Source organism: Salmo salar, chromosome ssa22, assembly GCF_905237065.1.
Source record: "Salmo salar chromosome ssa22, Ssal_v3.1, whole genome shotgun sequence".
In the NCBI taxonomy this organism is placed as follows: domain Eukaryota; kingdom Metazoa; phylum Chordata; class Actinopteri; order Salmoniformes; family Salmonidae; genus Salmo; species Salmo salar.
In genome coordinates, this window is record NC_059463.1 from 7,367,414 (window position 1) to 7,384,846 (window position 17,433).

Sequence of the window (17,433 nt, forward strand, 5' to 3'; positions counted from 1 at the left end):
AGAAGCACTGATCTAGGATCAGCTCCCCTGAGTCCCCTCTGTCCATATAATCGTATTCAGTATGATTTAAAAAAATTAAAATGAATAGGCAAACAAGAAGGCAAAATGTATCCTAAAACAGCAGTCCTACTCTTGGTGAATATGAGCCCAGAACAACTCTGCGATAAATCTGCATATTTCTGAGGCCTGACTATGTTCTATATGACACAGATAGAAGTCCTTCTATAACGGAACACAACATTACATAGCCTTCTAACAGGAGAGCTGACCCACACACATCTTATGGAGCTGAACACAACAATGACACATCGTTACTACAACAGAACTCCCACAGCACACTCCAACGGATCTTCCAGACCGAACAATCGGGCAAGTGGAGCTCAACACAGATGTGTTGGTTGGAGTTGTTACGTATGGAACCCTTACGCAAAGGGCATTGTTACAATTACGTTACATATGATGTAAACACTTTTCCCTAACGCATGTGAACTCAAAGAACTCTGAAGTCCAGATAAAGCTACATTCATTTCTCTGATCGCTGAAGACTGGCCAAAAAACTCATTCCAGAATTCAATTTTTTGCTGATTGAACACAACATCCAACAGACCAAAACAAATCAGGTTCTAAATGTAGGTCACAGGAGGCTGCTGACGGGGGAAAAAGGCTCATAATAATGGCTGGAAAGGAGCAAACGGAATGGCATCAAACGCCTGGAAACCATGTGTTTGATATATTTGAAACCATTCCACTGATTCTGCTCCACTCATTCCCACAAGCCCGTTCTCCCCCAATAAGGTTCCACCAACAACCTGTGATTCTGGTCTATTTATTTTGCTCTGGAAATACACAGGGGATTAACAGGGAAGGACTGGTGCCCATAGGCCTACTGTGGTTTCTGGAGTAAATGTTTTCCTGTAATCAGACTATTCTAGATCATCCTTTAACTATGATATTGAGCATTCAGAGAAAAACAACTGGTCAGTCAGACTGAAAATATAATTAGTAATAGTTCATGGAAGAAAGGGTCACTGTCTTAATACATTTCTGAAGGTTTAAATATCATCTGCATCAGAGATATTTCCTTATGATTAACATTTCCTGCTCATATTTTAACCTCTATGGGATCGATGTCCCTATACCGGGACGGTTGAGCTAACGTGCGCTAATGTGATTAGCATGACGTTGTAAGTAACAAGAACATTTCCCAGGACATAGACATGTCTTATAAGGGCAGAAAGCTTAAATTCTTGTTAATCTAACTGCACTGTCCAATTTACAGTAGCTATTACAGTGAAAAAATACCATGCTATTGTTTGAGGAGAGTGCACAACAACAAAAACTTATCACGGCAACTGGTTTGATACATTTACCTCTGAAGGTAAATAATGTACTTACATTCAGTAATCTTGCTCTGATTTGTCATCCTGAGGGTCCCAGAGATAAAATATAGCATCGTTTTGTTTGATAAAATCTATTTTTATATTTTAAATGTAGGAACTGGGTTCTACAGTTTGAACCCCTGCTGTCTCTGGCTCCACACCCACCCCGCCCGGCCATCGAGATGTGTGAAAGTTAGTGTATAAGCTAATGATCCATCATGTATATTGTATTACCATAGAATTTTTGTATGTTCTCTATAGTTATGTACTTGAAAATGTTTGTATTATCTTTTACCAGATGTAATGTGTTATATTCTTCTACAATAATTTCACATTTCCAGAAACTTTCAAGCGTTTCCTTTCAAATGGTATCAAGAATATGCACATCCTTGCTTCAGGTCCTGAGATACCCAAATCTAACTGCCTGTATGTCATTTTAGGCGAAAATGGAAAAAATGGGTCGGATCCTTAGTCAGAGCTCTGTATCTGATATTTACCGGTATGCAATTTCCACTTTGAAATGTCAGACTTGATTTTCCCTTGCAAAAAATGTATCAACCCCTACACACATTATTTTCTGCAGTTAGTTAGCTGAGAGACTTTCTGACATGGAGAATATGATGAAGCCTGGAAACAATTCAGCATCTCCATCACCAACCCCCTTTTCTTCTCCAGTGCAACTTCCCCAGCCCTATAACGCCCAGCCCCCATCTCCCCATCGCTAGGTAAAAAGACAATTTAACATAATTTTCATCCAGTAGGAAACTCGGCAGTCAATATTTTAAAGAAATCATACACATAGAAACTGTCCACCTGACTTAATTTCAAAACTTTTACTCAGCCTAGTTTATAGTAACTCAGGTCTTTGCTGCAGAGGCACAGCAGGTGCAGCCGCCCCAGGGAACATGCAACAACACTTCCTGTGCAGAGTAACAGGCGACAAGAGCCTTCCTCCACAAACGCACACACACGCACACACACACACACACAGGGCACCGAGTGCATGGGGACACAACAGATGGTGACTACTGTAGCTCTCTGTTTCACTATGCAGATGTAGGATCTTAATTTGATCACCCTGTTGCAGGAGAACTTTCCTGCAATGCAGGAAAATGTTAAAATTGTAGTGTATTTGAGATTTAAAAAAGGCTTCTGAAGTTTAACTTCCACTTTGAAATGTCAACCCCTACACATTATTTTCCTGCTGTAACAAACTTGCTTAAATTAAGATCCTACATCTGTACAGTGAAACTACATCTGTTCCCTCCAGACCAGAGGATGTTGAGCACAACTGTTTGTCTCACTAATATGTGACCGGGTCTGTCCTAAAAGGTGGTAAGTATGTGATTGGATGATGCAGCAAAAAAACAAAAAGGTCAGCTAAAATTGGATAACCTACCAATAGAACATTGCAGAATTCAAGGTTGAATAAAGAATCTATTATTTTGAGACATGCTTGTTTATGCATTTATGCATATCATGTACTAACATTGCCTGACTACTACTAACAAGTTATGCAACTCAACTACCGCTGACCTTATAATGCAGCCTGAAACAGAAATCTAGAAAATACATGGTAATTACATGCTATGCTCTGATTCAAACATCAAGAGTACCATTTTGTTAGGGTTACCAGCGTTGGCAGACTACTGTAGGACAATAACTGTACTCAACAACAGAGCAGCTCTGGTAGGACTCTCTCACCATAAATATCTTTCACAGCATGGTTGGTACATATAGGACCTATCCTCTCACTCACCTTCTGATGCACAAATAGACAGCACCCCATCATGAGGGACCCCTGAGCCGGTTTGCTCCCCAGAGTCACAAAGTCACGGCAATGCTTTCCCTCCACAGTAAGGGCCACTGCTAGCCCGGATCCAGCCCGCTCCTTAGATAGTGCGGGTCACACACACTCTGATCCAGCTCCTCAGCTAGCCCATGGACACACACATTTAGATCCAGGCTTCTACCACCATTAGCGCAGGCCACACAGACTCAAATCTAGTCTGCTCCTCTGCTAGCCAAGGACACAAGGTCTCACATCCAGCTTGCTCTTCACACACAAGGTCCGCTGAGGTGTGTGTCTGTATCTGTATGAGTGTATGTGAGAGAGAGGCCGAGTTGTGCTGCTTCGCAACAGGATGTGTTAGCGAGAGGGGAAACTGAGCTGATGCTATATCGGCCTGTGGAGCCACAATGGCCGGTAGACAACCTTGTTTTTTAAAATTATTTTCGTTGTCCCGGGGAGTTTGTGCACTGCCTGACTTGCAACCTCTCGGACACACAGACAGACAGTTCTGTCCCCGGTCACAGAGATACCCCTATCACACTATCTTGCTAACCTGAACCGCAATGTAATGGCTTCGTTGTTTTGTTTTCACATTGTCCTTTCGAGCACAGTTCCAGTAACTACAGCTTGGTTTGGCTCAGTTCTGATTGGTTCAGTAGTGTGAAAAGCCCTGTGGTGCCATGCTTCTGCCCTCTCCCTATGACTAGTACAATGCATCCATTAAGTAGGCCACTACTGGGGGTCAATAATGATCTGGAAGTAGTACAGGCCTTAAAATCTCTATTTCCACAGAAAAAATCCATGCTGTTGGAAATGCGTGATAGTATGAAATACTTTTATATCCTGCAAATCAATGTTTACCCTCACGATCAATTTGATCACTGCCTTTGGGGAAATAAAGTTTATTCAATAATTTGTCATTCTAACCCTGATGACATAAATACACTTACCAGGGCGAGGCCATATAAAACAAACGTCATACTGTACAGTGGATGGGAAAGTATTTAGTCAATCATACACAAAACTGAAAACTAGCTGTTACTGGCAGAGGTTTGGAAATCTCTTTGTTATTGTCATGGTTCCACCTGTCACCAGAGGGCAGCAGAGACCGTCCTAGAGACATTAACTACACTCAGGTGTGTCCAATGTACTCATTATGATTTCCCTGTTAAAAGAGGTGTGTTTTCTGTTGTCCTTTGCTGAAGTTTGAATTGTTTAACATGTGGTTGTTTCCAGAGTGAGTTTTTTAAACCTTAGTGGGTTTTTTTCCTCCTCCTCCTCAAGTGTACTGTGATCCTGTGGCTACCGTTTCTCAGTAAAGTATTATGTTTATCCTAAACCACTGTTTCTTTGTCTGGTCTCTTCTCTGCATCTGGGTCCAACCTTACTACGTCACACTTATTGGTCGATTAACTAATTTACCTCTTGGTGATGTCACAAGGCAGGCCAAACCACCAAAACAGGCTGAAATTTCAGGCAGTCTTTTCAAACAGCTCTTACACTAAAAGAGCATTATCATAATTTTTACAATTTAACAGTATTGTTCCAACCTCATGTTGTGGAAATGTGTATATATAAAACACAGGAAAATCACATTTGACTACACTGGGCTTTTAAACTTGAATAAAGCAAGTCTGTCAGAAAAACAACCCGTGTAACTGTGCATTACTAAAGTATGTGGGATTAAATAAAATATATTTAACCAGGCAAGTCAGTTAAGAACAAACTCTTATTTACAATGACAGCCTAGGAACAGTGGGTTAACTGCCTTTGTTCAGGGGCAGAACGACAGATTTTTACCTTGTCAGCTCGGGGACTCCATCCAGCAACCTTTTCCGGTTACTGGCCCAACGCCCTAACCACTAGGCTACCTGCCACCCCAAAATAAACCATGTTGAAACGAGAAAACAAGTACATATATTTTCAGCTCTACGGTTGCAGCAAGGTAACATTGATGGTGATGCCATGCGCCAAGGTCAGTAGCAACAATCTTACAATAACTCATCTTAGAAAATACATTTCTGAAAGATGCCCCTGAAGGTGGAGTTACATCCACTTTAAAGCAAGTGTTTTATGTGCTGCAGTACAGGTTCACATTTGAATAACTCCAACTGTATTTACCATTAATGATGTCATCACATCAATATGAGAAACGTAGCATTTTGAGTTGACGCTAGACAAAGGGCTCTATACAGTCTGTATCGCGGAAGTTCAGCGTGATTTTAAATGTAAAGGCAATATGCCCGCGTTAGCGGAGACTGCATTCACAGTAAAACGCTGCATATGTCGGCTCAATCAGAGATTACCTTCACATTTATATCTTGGGAATTGGTGACGCTTCAACAATACAGATTAAATAGAGGCCCTAGCCTAGCAGGCGTAAATACTACAACATAGACATGATGTTATAAAAACATTAGATAACCTCACTGGAAACCAAATGTTATAGTCTTGTCATAATCTTGTGGTTCGAGATTACAAGAATACTTTCCAGATTTACGATCTTGTTCTTTGCCGCAGGGTAGGAGGCTGCACGTTACTCTGAAGGTTAAGAACAGGGCACACGTCAGCGCACACAGTTCGTCTGTAGTGTACACACAGTCACCAATTACCCAGGTGCAGAGGGTGCAAAACATTTCAGAAGGTGCCAGGTAGAGTCTGGTCTACTGGTGCTGCTGTCAACACGGACTACACATGTCCCAGAGCGTAATTCCACTCTCCTTGGGGAAAGAAATCCTCAGAGAGAAATAGATAACTGTGCCCAGCTAACTAACGTCTCTGGTTGAAGCGTTGCAATTAAGAATATGGGAGCATTCAATAGTGTCTATTGCACTCTTAGGAACAGGGCAAACCAATGTATCAGACAGCTCCAGCTCCAATAACACTAAAATGAGAGGTCAAGAAAACAACACATCTCACTAAGAAGTGTAAGAGGAAAATTATTAAAAGCACAGACTCAACTATTTATGGGGAAATGGAGCAACATTTAGCCGGAACAGGTTTCCTTTTAACTCTGTGTCAGTCTAAATGGTGGAGGGGACAGCAGTGAACTTAAATAATAATAATAGAAATCATTAGGGCATGTCCCAAATGGCTCCCTTTCCCCTAGTGCACTATATAGGGAGTAGGGTGCCATTTGGGACACAGCCCTGGTTGGCTGAGCTCCTGGTTTCGGGAACAGGACATTCATGCCCTGGAGAAAGATAGTGTTGTCTTGGGACTTAACACAACAAAGAACATGGCTGCCCTTTAGAATGATTTGTTGTAACGTTACAGTATATCATGAATAATCATTTGCAGGCCTATTTAGTGTATGAACTATGCACTAATGAATTTGGATGAACATTTGCTATGTGTGCCATTCTAATTTTGGGCACATAGCCAGGTCATTCAAAAATGAACAAATCAGAAGACAAATGAAACCTCTTCAGTAAGCAGGGATAAATCATCTGAGTTGGATAAAGGCTGAGTTGAGTGGAAAACGGCATCAACTCCCCTCCAGCTCTCCCTGCTATGACATAACAGGCAGAATAAGGCAGGGAGGAGACGGGGAGGCAGGACTACTCCCAAGTTCTGTGCTGTTATGTACCAGGAAAGACTGAAATAAACCAAGAATACCCTGCCAGTCTCTAAGGAGGTACATACTAGTCAGTCACCTATACAATAGTCTTCTCCCCACTCTGTGTCTTCAAGCAAGGATACTTATTGTATACAATGACGTACATCCTTCAGATCAAGCACTTATAGCAGCTGACAATGTGATGGGACCCTAAAATATCAGACAATAACACTCTGATGAAGGATTCACACTGAAACACGTTGTTTCATTCACTCCTCCTCTATTATTCAGCTATCGAAACAGTTAGAGAGAAGCTGTTCTGGTTACCATGGTTTAGATGTAGCATGCCTCCAGGCCTCTTATCTAGTCAGGACATGGCCTTTTCTTTGAGATGGATACGACATCTCAAAGAGTAGAGGCTATTGCTTTTCTATTCTCTTCATACTCAACTTGGCTGCTTTGCCTGCCTTGGAGTAGGGAAAAAACAAAGTCATATTGGTCCGTTTGCTGTGTGTGTGTGTGTGTGTGTGTGTGTGTGTGTGTGTGTGTGTGTGTGTGTGTGTGTGTGTGTGTGTGTGTGTGTGTGTGTGTGTGTGTGTGTGTGTGTGTGTGTGTGTTGAAGACAAAAGGCTTTGATGAGGAGCCAGGTAGGAGAAATGGTCAGTGGTCACGCTGTCCTGTCCGTTAGGAGCTGACCAGACAGAAAACGCTGCAGCAGCATGACTAGGTCCCGGTCCAGGCCCAGAGAAGGCCCGCCCTACTGCCCTGTTCTGATCTCCTGTTCCTGACTATCACAAAACTGAGAGAGAACTCTGCCAAGTGAGACATTGACAAGCAAAAAAATATATATCCTGACAGTGAATAGCAATGACAAAGACGTATAGGCCTAGATAGATTAAGGAGGCCCAAGTCTAAGGCAAGCGTTAATGACTTGTGATCAAAAACTGACAAATTTGCAATGTGCTCCAAATGTCCAAAACTCTTATTCTTTAGCTAGATAAAACAAATCTAATGAAAACCTTTTTTTTATTTTTTTTTAACCTTTATTTATACAGGTTTATTCTCATTGAGATAAATATCTCTTTTCCAAGAGAGACCTGGTCCAATAGCAGCAAGGGGAACAACGTTTCAGACAAACCAAATTACATACACTCACACAACATTAAACAAAACTATGAACACACATGCAGTACAACAAAAACATATTACATTTAAAAACACAAACATCTTGACTAAAAACAGCTGGCCTAAAAACAATTACACTCTTCTATGATATATACATCGATCAAGTGTTTGAACTCCACCAACGAAACTAGATCATCACATTTTAAAATGTTCAGGAGAGAATTCCAGGACCACGGAGCTGAGTAACTAAATCTATTTCTACCATGACCTGTTCTAATTTTTGGTACTGTCAGAAGCAAATCAGAATGGGACCGTAATTGATACTTATTTACTGACCTAACTAAAAAAGAACAGAGATAAAATGGCATTTTATCCAATATGGTCTTATAAATCAGTGTATACCAGTGTTTAAGCCTACGGAAGGTCAATGACGACCAGCCAACAGCGCTGTAGAGATCACAATGATGTGTTAGACGTTTCTGATTTGTAATGAACCTGAGGGCTGCGTGATACACTGAATCAAGTGCTCTCAGGGTAGTGGCTGAGGCCTGCATATACAGTGGATATAAAAAGTCTACACACCCCTAAAAGAATGAGACAAAGATAAATTATGTCGGAACTTTTTCTACTGTTAATGTGACCTATAATGTGAACAATTCAATTGAAAAACAAACTGAAATCTTCGAGGGGGAAAAATGAAAAATAAAAACCTTACAATAACCTGGTTGCATAAGTGTGCACACCCTCTTATAACTGGGGATGTGGCTGTGTTCAGAATTAACCAATCACATTCAAACTCATGTTAAATAGAAGTCATTACACACCTGCCATCATTTAAAGTGACTCTGATTAATCACAAATAAAGTTCAGCTGTTCTAGTAGGATTTTCCTGACATTTTCTTAGTTGCATCTCAGAGCAAAAGCCATGGTCCGCAGAGAGCTTCCAAAGCATCAGAGGGATCATTGTTGAAAGATATCAGTCAGAAGAAGGGTACAAAATCATTTCCAAAGCATTACATATACCATGGAACACAGTGAAGACAGTCATCATCAAGTGGAGAAATTATGGCACCACAGAGACATTACCAAGAACTGGACGTCCCTCCAAAATGTATGAAAAGACGAGAAGAAAACTGGTCAGGGAGGCTTCCAAGAGGCCTACAGCAACATTAAAGGAACTGCAGGAATTTCTGGCAAGTACTGGCTGTGTGCTACATGTGACAACAATCTCCCGTATTCTTCATATGAATGGGCTATGGGGTAGGGTGGCAAGACGGAAGCCTTTTCTTACAATGAAAAACATCCAAGCCCGGCTGAAGTTTGCAAAAACAAACAAGTCCCCCAAAAGCACGTGGGAAAATGTGTTATGGTCTGATGAAACCAAGGTTGAACTTTTTGGCCATTATTCCAAAAGGTATGTTTGGTGCAAAAACAACACTGCACATCACCCAAAGAACACCATACCCACAGTGAAGCATGGTGGTGGCAGCATCATGCATTGGGGCTGTTTTTCTTCAGCTGGAACCGGGGCCTTAGTCAGGGTGGAGGGAATTATGAACAGTTCCAAATACCAGGCAATTTTGGCACAAACCTTCAGGCGTCCATTAGAAAGCTGAAGATGAAGAGGAATTTCCTTTCAGCAACACAACGGCCCAAAGCACACATCCAAATCCACGAAAGCATGGCTTCACCAGAAGAAGATTAACGTTTTGGAATGGCCCAGTCAGAGCCCAGACCTGAATCCAATTGAACATCTCTGGGGTGATCTGAAGAGGGCTGTGCACAGGAGATGTCCTCACAATCTGACAGATTTGGAGCGCTTTTGCAAAGAAGAGTGGGCAAATATTGCCACATCAAGATCTGTCATGTTATTAGACTCCTACCCAAAAAGACTGAGTGCTGTAATAAAATCAAAAGGTGCTTCAACAAAGTATTAGTTTAAGGGTGTGCACACTTATGCAACCAGGTTATTGTTTGTTTTTTATTTTTTATTTTTCCCTCTCAAAGATTTCAGTTTGTTTTTCAATTGAATTGTTCACGTTATAGGTCACATTAAAGGTGGAAAAAGTTCTGACATGATTTATCTTTGTCTCATTATTTTACATCACAAAAACCTGGCATTTTAACAGGGGTGTGTAGACTTTTTAAATCCACTGTATATAACATCACTAAAATCGAAAACCGACAGTAATGTACATGATACCAGCTCCTTCCTGGCCTCAAAAGAAAAACAAGCCTTATGCCGGTAATAAAATCCTATTTTCAGCTTGAGCTTCCTTATCAAGTTCTCTACATGCACAGTGAAGCTCAGCTTATCATCAACCCACACACCCAAATATTTGTACACTTTAACTTGCTCTATATTATGTCCAGCAAATGTAGCAATGACATGATTTGTAACATGCCTGGCATTTGAAAATACCATGCATTTGGTTTTACCCGAATTTAGAATCAGCTTTAAATCATACAGATTCTGTTGTATGATGTTAAATGCTCTTTGGGCATTTTCAAAAGCTAAAGATAAACTACTACCACTTGAATAAAGAACAGTATCATCTGCATAAAAATGAACATCCGCTGTTTCAATAAGACCCCCAATGTTGTTGATATACAAAATGAACAACAGTGGGCCTAAAATAGAACCTTGCGGAACACCTGAGCACACCTCTATGGACTCAGATTTGCAACCATCCGCCATTACACATTGTGTACGATTTGATAGGTAATTTATAAATGTATTTTTTTTAAATTATTTTATTTGAAGGAATCCTATGAGAAACACAGTTGTACAGAAAAAGCCAACTGTATAACTTTGATTGGAATGTTCTCTAAGATAACTTGGCTGCTGTAAATGATGTTACTGTGTCTATAAAGCATCGTATTTGGGGGAAACTCCTATTTGTGTTCAAGCCTCTTCCGGCACACCCCCTCCCAGTCCCAGACAAACCCTGCTCCTATCCTGACAACACAGTGTGCTTTCCAGGCATGGACTGGCACAGTCACTGGTACAATAATACCATACTCATGATACCATCAAACATCCACTCACTGCCAATGTAAACCAGAGTCATGCTAAGTTGTTCTAATCATACGAACCCAAACGAAAACTGTATGCAAAAAAAATGCAACTGCGAGGAGAATCAAGGAAATACAAGCAAGAAAAAGTGCTGGTCTGTGCTTCAAAAGCTGTTGTAAAGGACTCAAGAATGTTAAAGATCCACTTGACACCCGCAGGATTGTTCTTTTCACGTTACATTAATAATATGTTAACAAATAAGTAACAAGCCAGTAATTACCGAAGAGATAATAAATATGTCAAAGTGTGTTTGATATATCAAAGACACGGTATACACTGTGGCTCCAACTGAAATCTCTGGAATGTTTAAAACTTCAAAGCCTTGTAGTGCAACACAACATTCTGACGCTTCAAACCCAAAAGAAGGCATTTTCCAAAATGTGTTGGGCTTAACAATAAAACACTAATATTTCAAACAAACTTTCATCTTCTACGACATCCTGACCAGAGATGCAGCAGAGCAGACAAATAGCGCTGTGTCCTAACCTAAGTAAGAAAGCAAGGCCACGGCTCTGTTCTCCAGTGGGTGAATTAGTCCAGGATTCCAGAGCTCATCCCTGAGTGTGAGTTGCCAGAGCGGTGCCAGCCCCTGGCCTTGTTTATGTTGGCCGTTCCAACCACCATACTCACTGTCTGCTCGCCCAACCGACCACGTCTCGATCCCAGCGTTGCGTCACAGCAATGTGTAGGAGGGCGAGCTGAGCTGAGGCCGAAAGCCACGGCAGGAAGAGGAAAGGCGGGGCAATGAATCACTCTCTTTATCATATTGACTGTCAGGTAGGACAGGACAGGGCAGGACAGGAATGTCTTCATATTGACTGACAAGAGTCCTCAAGCTACTAGGACCTCAGATGATAGGTTCTTTGAACTGAGTCAACTGATATACAGCCACAGTGTGTAAGTGTTAAAGATGATGTTACTTCCAAAGACACTAGTCTTACCCAGAGCCTAACATTTAGATATTCCAAACATATTCCTTATAGAAGGCTTGGATACAATCCAAATAGAAGGCTCTGGGCTACCTATCGTATCATTACAATGTAATAATAACTGCTCTTACATAAGGCCATTGGGTTCTAAAACGTTACACAACATACAACATACATTTTGATGTCTTTGTTTCCTCCCTGCCTGACAGTAATACCTGAAGCTGTAATAAATTCAAGACTCTCAAAAGCAAAACCGGCAAGTTCTTAATTCCTCTGCCCTTCAGTTTCATTTGAAATATAAACAGTAATCAAATGCTTTAAAGATCAATCCAGTTTGTTCACACTTTTCAGAGTGAAAGCAAAATTATTCTATAGGCCAAAACACATTTAGGCTGAGTCCGAAATTGCACCCATTTCCATACATAAGAGTGCACTAATTTTGACCAGGGAACATACAGGCACCTCTCTCTCAGGCAGAGCCAGTCCTTCAATCTAACTCCAGACACACATACAGGGGAGAGACAATTGCAGGGCATCTTGGGTGAGGATAAAAAAATAACTTCATTTAACTAGGCAAGTCAGTTAAGAACAAATTCTTATTTACAATGACAGCCTACCCCGGCCAAACCCGGACGACGCTGGGCCAATTGTGCGCCACCCTATGGGACTCCCAATCACAGCCGGATGTGATACAGCCTGGATTCGAAGCAGGGACTGTAGTGACACCTCTTGCACTGAGATGCAGTGCCTTAGACCGCTGCGCCACTCGGGAGCCCAAATCATGCATGATTTGCATGACAAAATGACAATGTCCTACTGGTAAATAAAAAATAAACAAACATTACTTAATTTAAGTGGGGATAAGAGATCCATCGTAGTCAAAATGATTGGGAATCATAATCAATCAAATTGCTCTGAGGAAGATTCAGGGGAGTATGAATATGACTGTGTTAATGCATTCACCCATGTGCACACACACACACACACACACACACACACACACACACACACACACACACACACACACACACACACACACACACACACACACACACACACACACACACACACACAGTCTCATTCGGATGCTGACTAACAATAGTTCTAACATTGTGTAAACCACTTACCCCTCTGAACATCCAGCTGTCGGGCGACGGGAGGAGAGAGAAGGAGCTCTTTTTTTGCAGTGTCTGCCTGAAGAAGGAGAGGAGAGTAAGCGAGGGTCAGAGAAAGAAAAGAAAAGCAGTATAAATCTCTGTCCATTAAACCACAGTACAGTCCAAACAAAGACATTGAAGATACTGCAGCAGCCCCAGCCTCTAATCACATTCACTCAAGTCATACCCTCAGAGACCAAACAAATGACATCACCACTCTGTTAATGTGGACTTGCACTGGTGGAGTGGCCCTTTGAACTTCAGGAAACAGCTAATGGAACCTGAACACACGCATGCACACACTCTCTCTCTCACACACACACACACACACACACACACACACACACACACACACACACACACACACACACACACACACACACACACACACACACACACACACAGCTGACGGAACCGACACCCATGCAGGTCCCTAAACACTTATTCAAGTTTATTTTATTTAAAAAATATTTTCTACATTGTAGAATAACAGAGAAGACATCAAAACGATGAAATAACACATATGGAATCATGTAGTAACCAAAAAAGTGTTAAAAATCTAAATATATTTTATATTTGAGATTCTTCAAAGTAATTAATAAGTGTGCCTTGTTAAAAGTTAATTTGTGGAATTTCTTTCCTTCCTAATGCGTTTGAGCCAATCAGTTATGTTGTGACATTGTAGGGGTGGTATACAGAAGATAGCCCTATTTGGTAAAAGACCAAGTCCATATTATGGCAAGAACAGTTCAAATAAGCAAAGAGAAAGAACAGTCCATCATTACTTTAAGACATGAAGGTCAGTCAATTCTGAAAATGTCAAGAACTTCGAATGTTTCTTCATGTGCAGTCGCAAAAACCATCTAGCGCTATGATGAAATTGGCTCTCATGAGGACCGCCACAGGAAAGGAAGACCCAGAGTTACCTCTGCTGCAGAGGATAAGTTCATTAGAGTTACCAGCCTCAGAAATTGCAGCCCAAATAAATGCTTCACAGAGTTCAAGTAACACACACATCTCAACATCAACTGTTCAGAGCAGACTGAGTGAATCAGGCCTCAAATTGCTGCAAAGAAACCACTACTAAAGGACACCAATTAGAAGAAGAGACTTGCTTGGGCCAAGAAACATGAGCAATGGACATTGGACTGGTGCAAATCTGTCCTTTGGTCTGATGAGTCCAAATTTGAGATGTTTTGTTCCAACCTCTGTGTCTTTGTGAGCGGATTATCTCTGCATGTGTGGTTCCCACCGTGAAGCATGGAGGAGGAGGTGTGATGGTGTAGGGGTGCTTTGCTGGTGACACTGTCTGTGATTTATTTAGAATTCAAGGCACATTTAACCAGCATGGCTACGACAGCATTCTGCACTCGTTCTCAGCTAGCCTACCTGGTAAAATAAAGGTGAAAAAAAAAATACAAAAATGGCAAGAGCAGTGTTTACAGGTTTTATATAGATTTTCTGAATAAATAGCCTCTAAAATACACTGTATATGTAAACAGACCATAAATGTCTCAATTGTTGTTTTCCTGGAAAGCTAAGCGTGCTATTATATGATGCAATATCAGTACTTGTTGCATTTACAGCTTGTCTAAGTCCTATCAGCTACTGATTTCAACCAGTGTATGGCTGTGGATTGACTGCATTGTTTAAATGGAATGTTGATGTATTGGCAGTTAATTAGAAAAATGTATGGAATCATTCCTCTACAATTGGCTGTCTAACTAGCTAACAAACATAAGCTTAGAGTGCAGATAAAATCTTCAAATTCATTATTTTACACAATATCTTATCAAAGCACCGGCAAACCATGGTCGACCAACTCCCAAACCAAAATGGCTGAACTTTATTCCATCATAAGAAGGTTCATGTCCCTTCTATGTAGTATTTGAATTCCTAATTCTATGGGGGTGAGATCTCCAGAGAGTTTGGGGTTCAGGGGTGTGTGGTACGCCAGTGCCTTTATGGTACACTCTTAGAAAAAAAAAGGTCCTACATGGAACACAAAAGGGTTCTACCTGGAACCAAAAAGGGTTTGACCTGGAACCAAAAAGAGTTATCCTACGGGGACAGCCAAAGAACCCTTTTGGAACCCTTTTTTTCTAAGAGTGTCGGAGCTAATGGACAGAAGCAGCATTGTCTGAAGAGTCCGAAGATGGCCATGATACATGGTTCATTGATGATTCAGGACCCTTCAAAGACCTGACGATGGTGACGATCAGAGCCATGTATTTATGTGATGGTGTGTTTAAAGTGTGCTAAAGAGTTCAAAACTGGAAAGCCAGGCTTGAGTCACAGACTGTAGGAATGACAGAGACAGATAGCATGGTTTTGTTTAAACAGCTGCAGCTGCTACAGTGAGGTTACATTAAGGCCTTGATGTCTGGGGGGGAGAGATGAGTGGAGTGTGTGCCTTGGATGGTCTGAAGAGCAGACACGATTCCAACCTCTACTCCCAGGTTAGTCTCCTGTGACACACTGTAACATAAATGTTAACTGGCCAGCGCACGGGAGATTTTGTTCTGGGTTCAGACCTTAGTCCAAAAGGTGGCCAGCCAGTAAGTAGCTACGAGCTGAAATAAATAACAGTCAGGGTCACACAATAGGAAATAAGTTCAGTCAGTAGTCACTAGCACACAAATACAATAACCGAGTTCAACAACCATAGGTCTTGGCTCCACCGTAAAGTCAGAGTTAGATAAAAGACTTCAGGCCTAAGTCAACAAGCTAAGCACATGTCAGTAAAATATCGAAGCAAATTAAATTTTATTGGTCACATACACATGGTTAGCAGATGTTATTGTGAGTGTAGCGAAATGCTTGTGCTTCTGGTTCTGACAGTGCAGTAATATCTAACAAGTAATCTAACAATTCCCCAACAACTACCTAATACACACACATCTAAAGGGGTGAATGAGAATATGTACATATAAGTATATGGATGGCCAAGTGGCATAGGCAAGGTGCAATAGATGGTATAGAATAGAGTTTATACATGTTATATGAGTAATGTAAGATATGTAAACATTATGAAAGTGGCATTATTTAGAGTGGCATTGTATAAAGTGACTAGTGATCCATTTATTAAAAGTGTCCAGTGACTGGGACTCAATGTAGGCAGCAGCCTCTCTGAGTTAGTGATGGCTGTTTAGCAGTCTGATGGCCTTGAGATAGAAGCTGTTTTTCAGTCTCTCGGTCCCAGCTTTGATGCACCTGTACTGACCTCGCCTTCTGGATAGTAGCGGTGTAAAGAGGCAGTGGCTCGGGTGGTTGTTGTCCTTGATGATCTTTTTGGCCTTCCTATGACATCGGGTGCTGTAGGTGTCATGGAGGGCAGGTAGTTTGCCCCAAGTGAAGTGTTGTGCAGACCGCACCACCCTCTGGAGAGCCTTGCAGTTGAGGGCGATGCAGTTGCAGACAGGATACTCTCGATTTTGCATCTGTAAACGTTTGTCAGGGTTTTGGGTGACAAGTCAAATTTCTTCAGCCTCCTGAGGTTGAAGAGGCGCTGCTGCGCCTTCTTCACCATACTGTCTGTGTTGGTGGACCATTTCAGTTTCTGTGATGTGTACGCCGAGGAACTTAAAACTTTCCACCTTCTCCACTACTGTCCCTTCAATGTGGATAGAGGGGTTCTCCCTCTGCTGTTTCCTGAAGTCCACGATCATCTCCTTTGTTTTGTTGACGTTGAGTGAGGTTGTTTTCCTGACACCCCACTACGAGTCCCCTTACCTTCTCCCTGTAGGCTGTCTCTTCGTTGCTGGTAATCAAGCCCACTACTGTTGTGTCGTCTGCAAACTTGATGATTGCGTTGGAGGCGTGCATGGCCACGCAGTCATGGGTGAAAAGGGAGTACAGGAAGGGGGCTGAGCACGCACCCTTTTGGGGCCCCAGTGTTGAGGGTCAGCGAAGTGGAGATGTTGTTTCCTACCTTCACCACCTGGGGGCAGCCCGTCAGAAAGTCCAGGACCCAATTGCACAGGGCGGGGTTGAGACCCAGGGCCTCCAGCTTGATGATGAGCTTGGAGGGTACTATGGTGTTGAATGCTGAGCTGTAGTCAATGAACAGCATCCTTACATAGGTATTCCTTTTGTGATGGCGATTGCGTCGTCTGTGGACCTGTTGGGGCGGTATGCAAACTGAAGTGGGTCTAGGGTGGCTGGTAAAGTGGAGGTGATATGATCCTTGACTAGTCTCTCAATGCACTTCTTGATGACAGAAGTGAGTGTTACGGGGCAGTAGTCATTTAGCTCAGTTATCTTTGCCTTCTTGGGTACAGGAACAATGGTAGCCATCTTGAAGCATGTGGGGACAACAGACTGGGATAGGGAGCGATTGAATATGTCCGTGAACACACCAGCCAGCTGGTCTGCGCATGCTCTGAGGACAAGGCTAGTAGAGTAGACTACTGTTCT

At 41.9% G+C, this 17,433-nt stretch overlaps 1 protein-coding gene across 2 annotated transcripts in view; it reads right to left on the minus strand.

Annotated features, from left to right (window-relative positions):
- The window catches only part of arhgef3 (Rho guanine nucleotide exchange factor (GEF) 3), a 131,811-nt gene that overhangs the window by 88,122 nt on the left and 26,256 nt on the right, over nt 1-17,433 (minus strand). The window contains exon 2 of one of the 2 annotated variants that reach the window (XM_014166000.2): nt 12,988-13,054. In XM_014166000.2, coding sequence (XP_014021475.1) covers nt 12,988-13,054 — 67 coding nt within the window. Of the gene's footprint in view, nt 1-3,138; nt 3,484-12,987; nt 13,055-17,433 lie in introns of those variants that run through there. The other variant, XM_014166002.2, reaches the window with a different exon arrangement.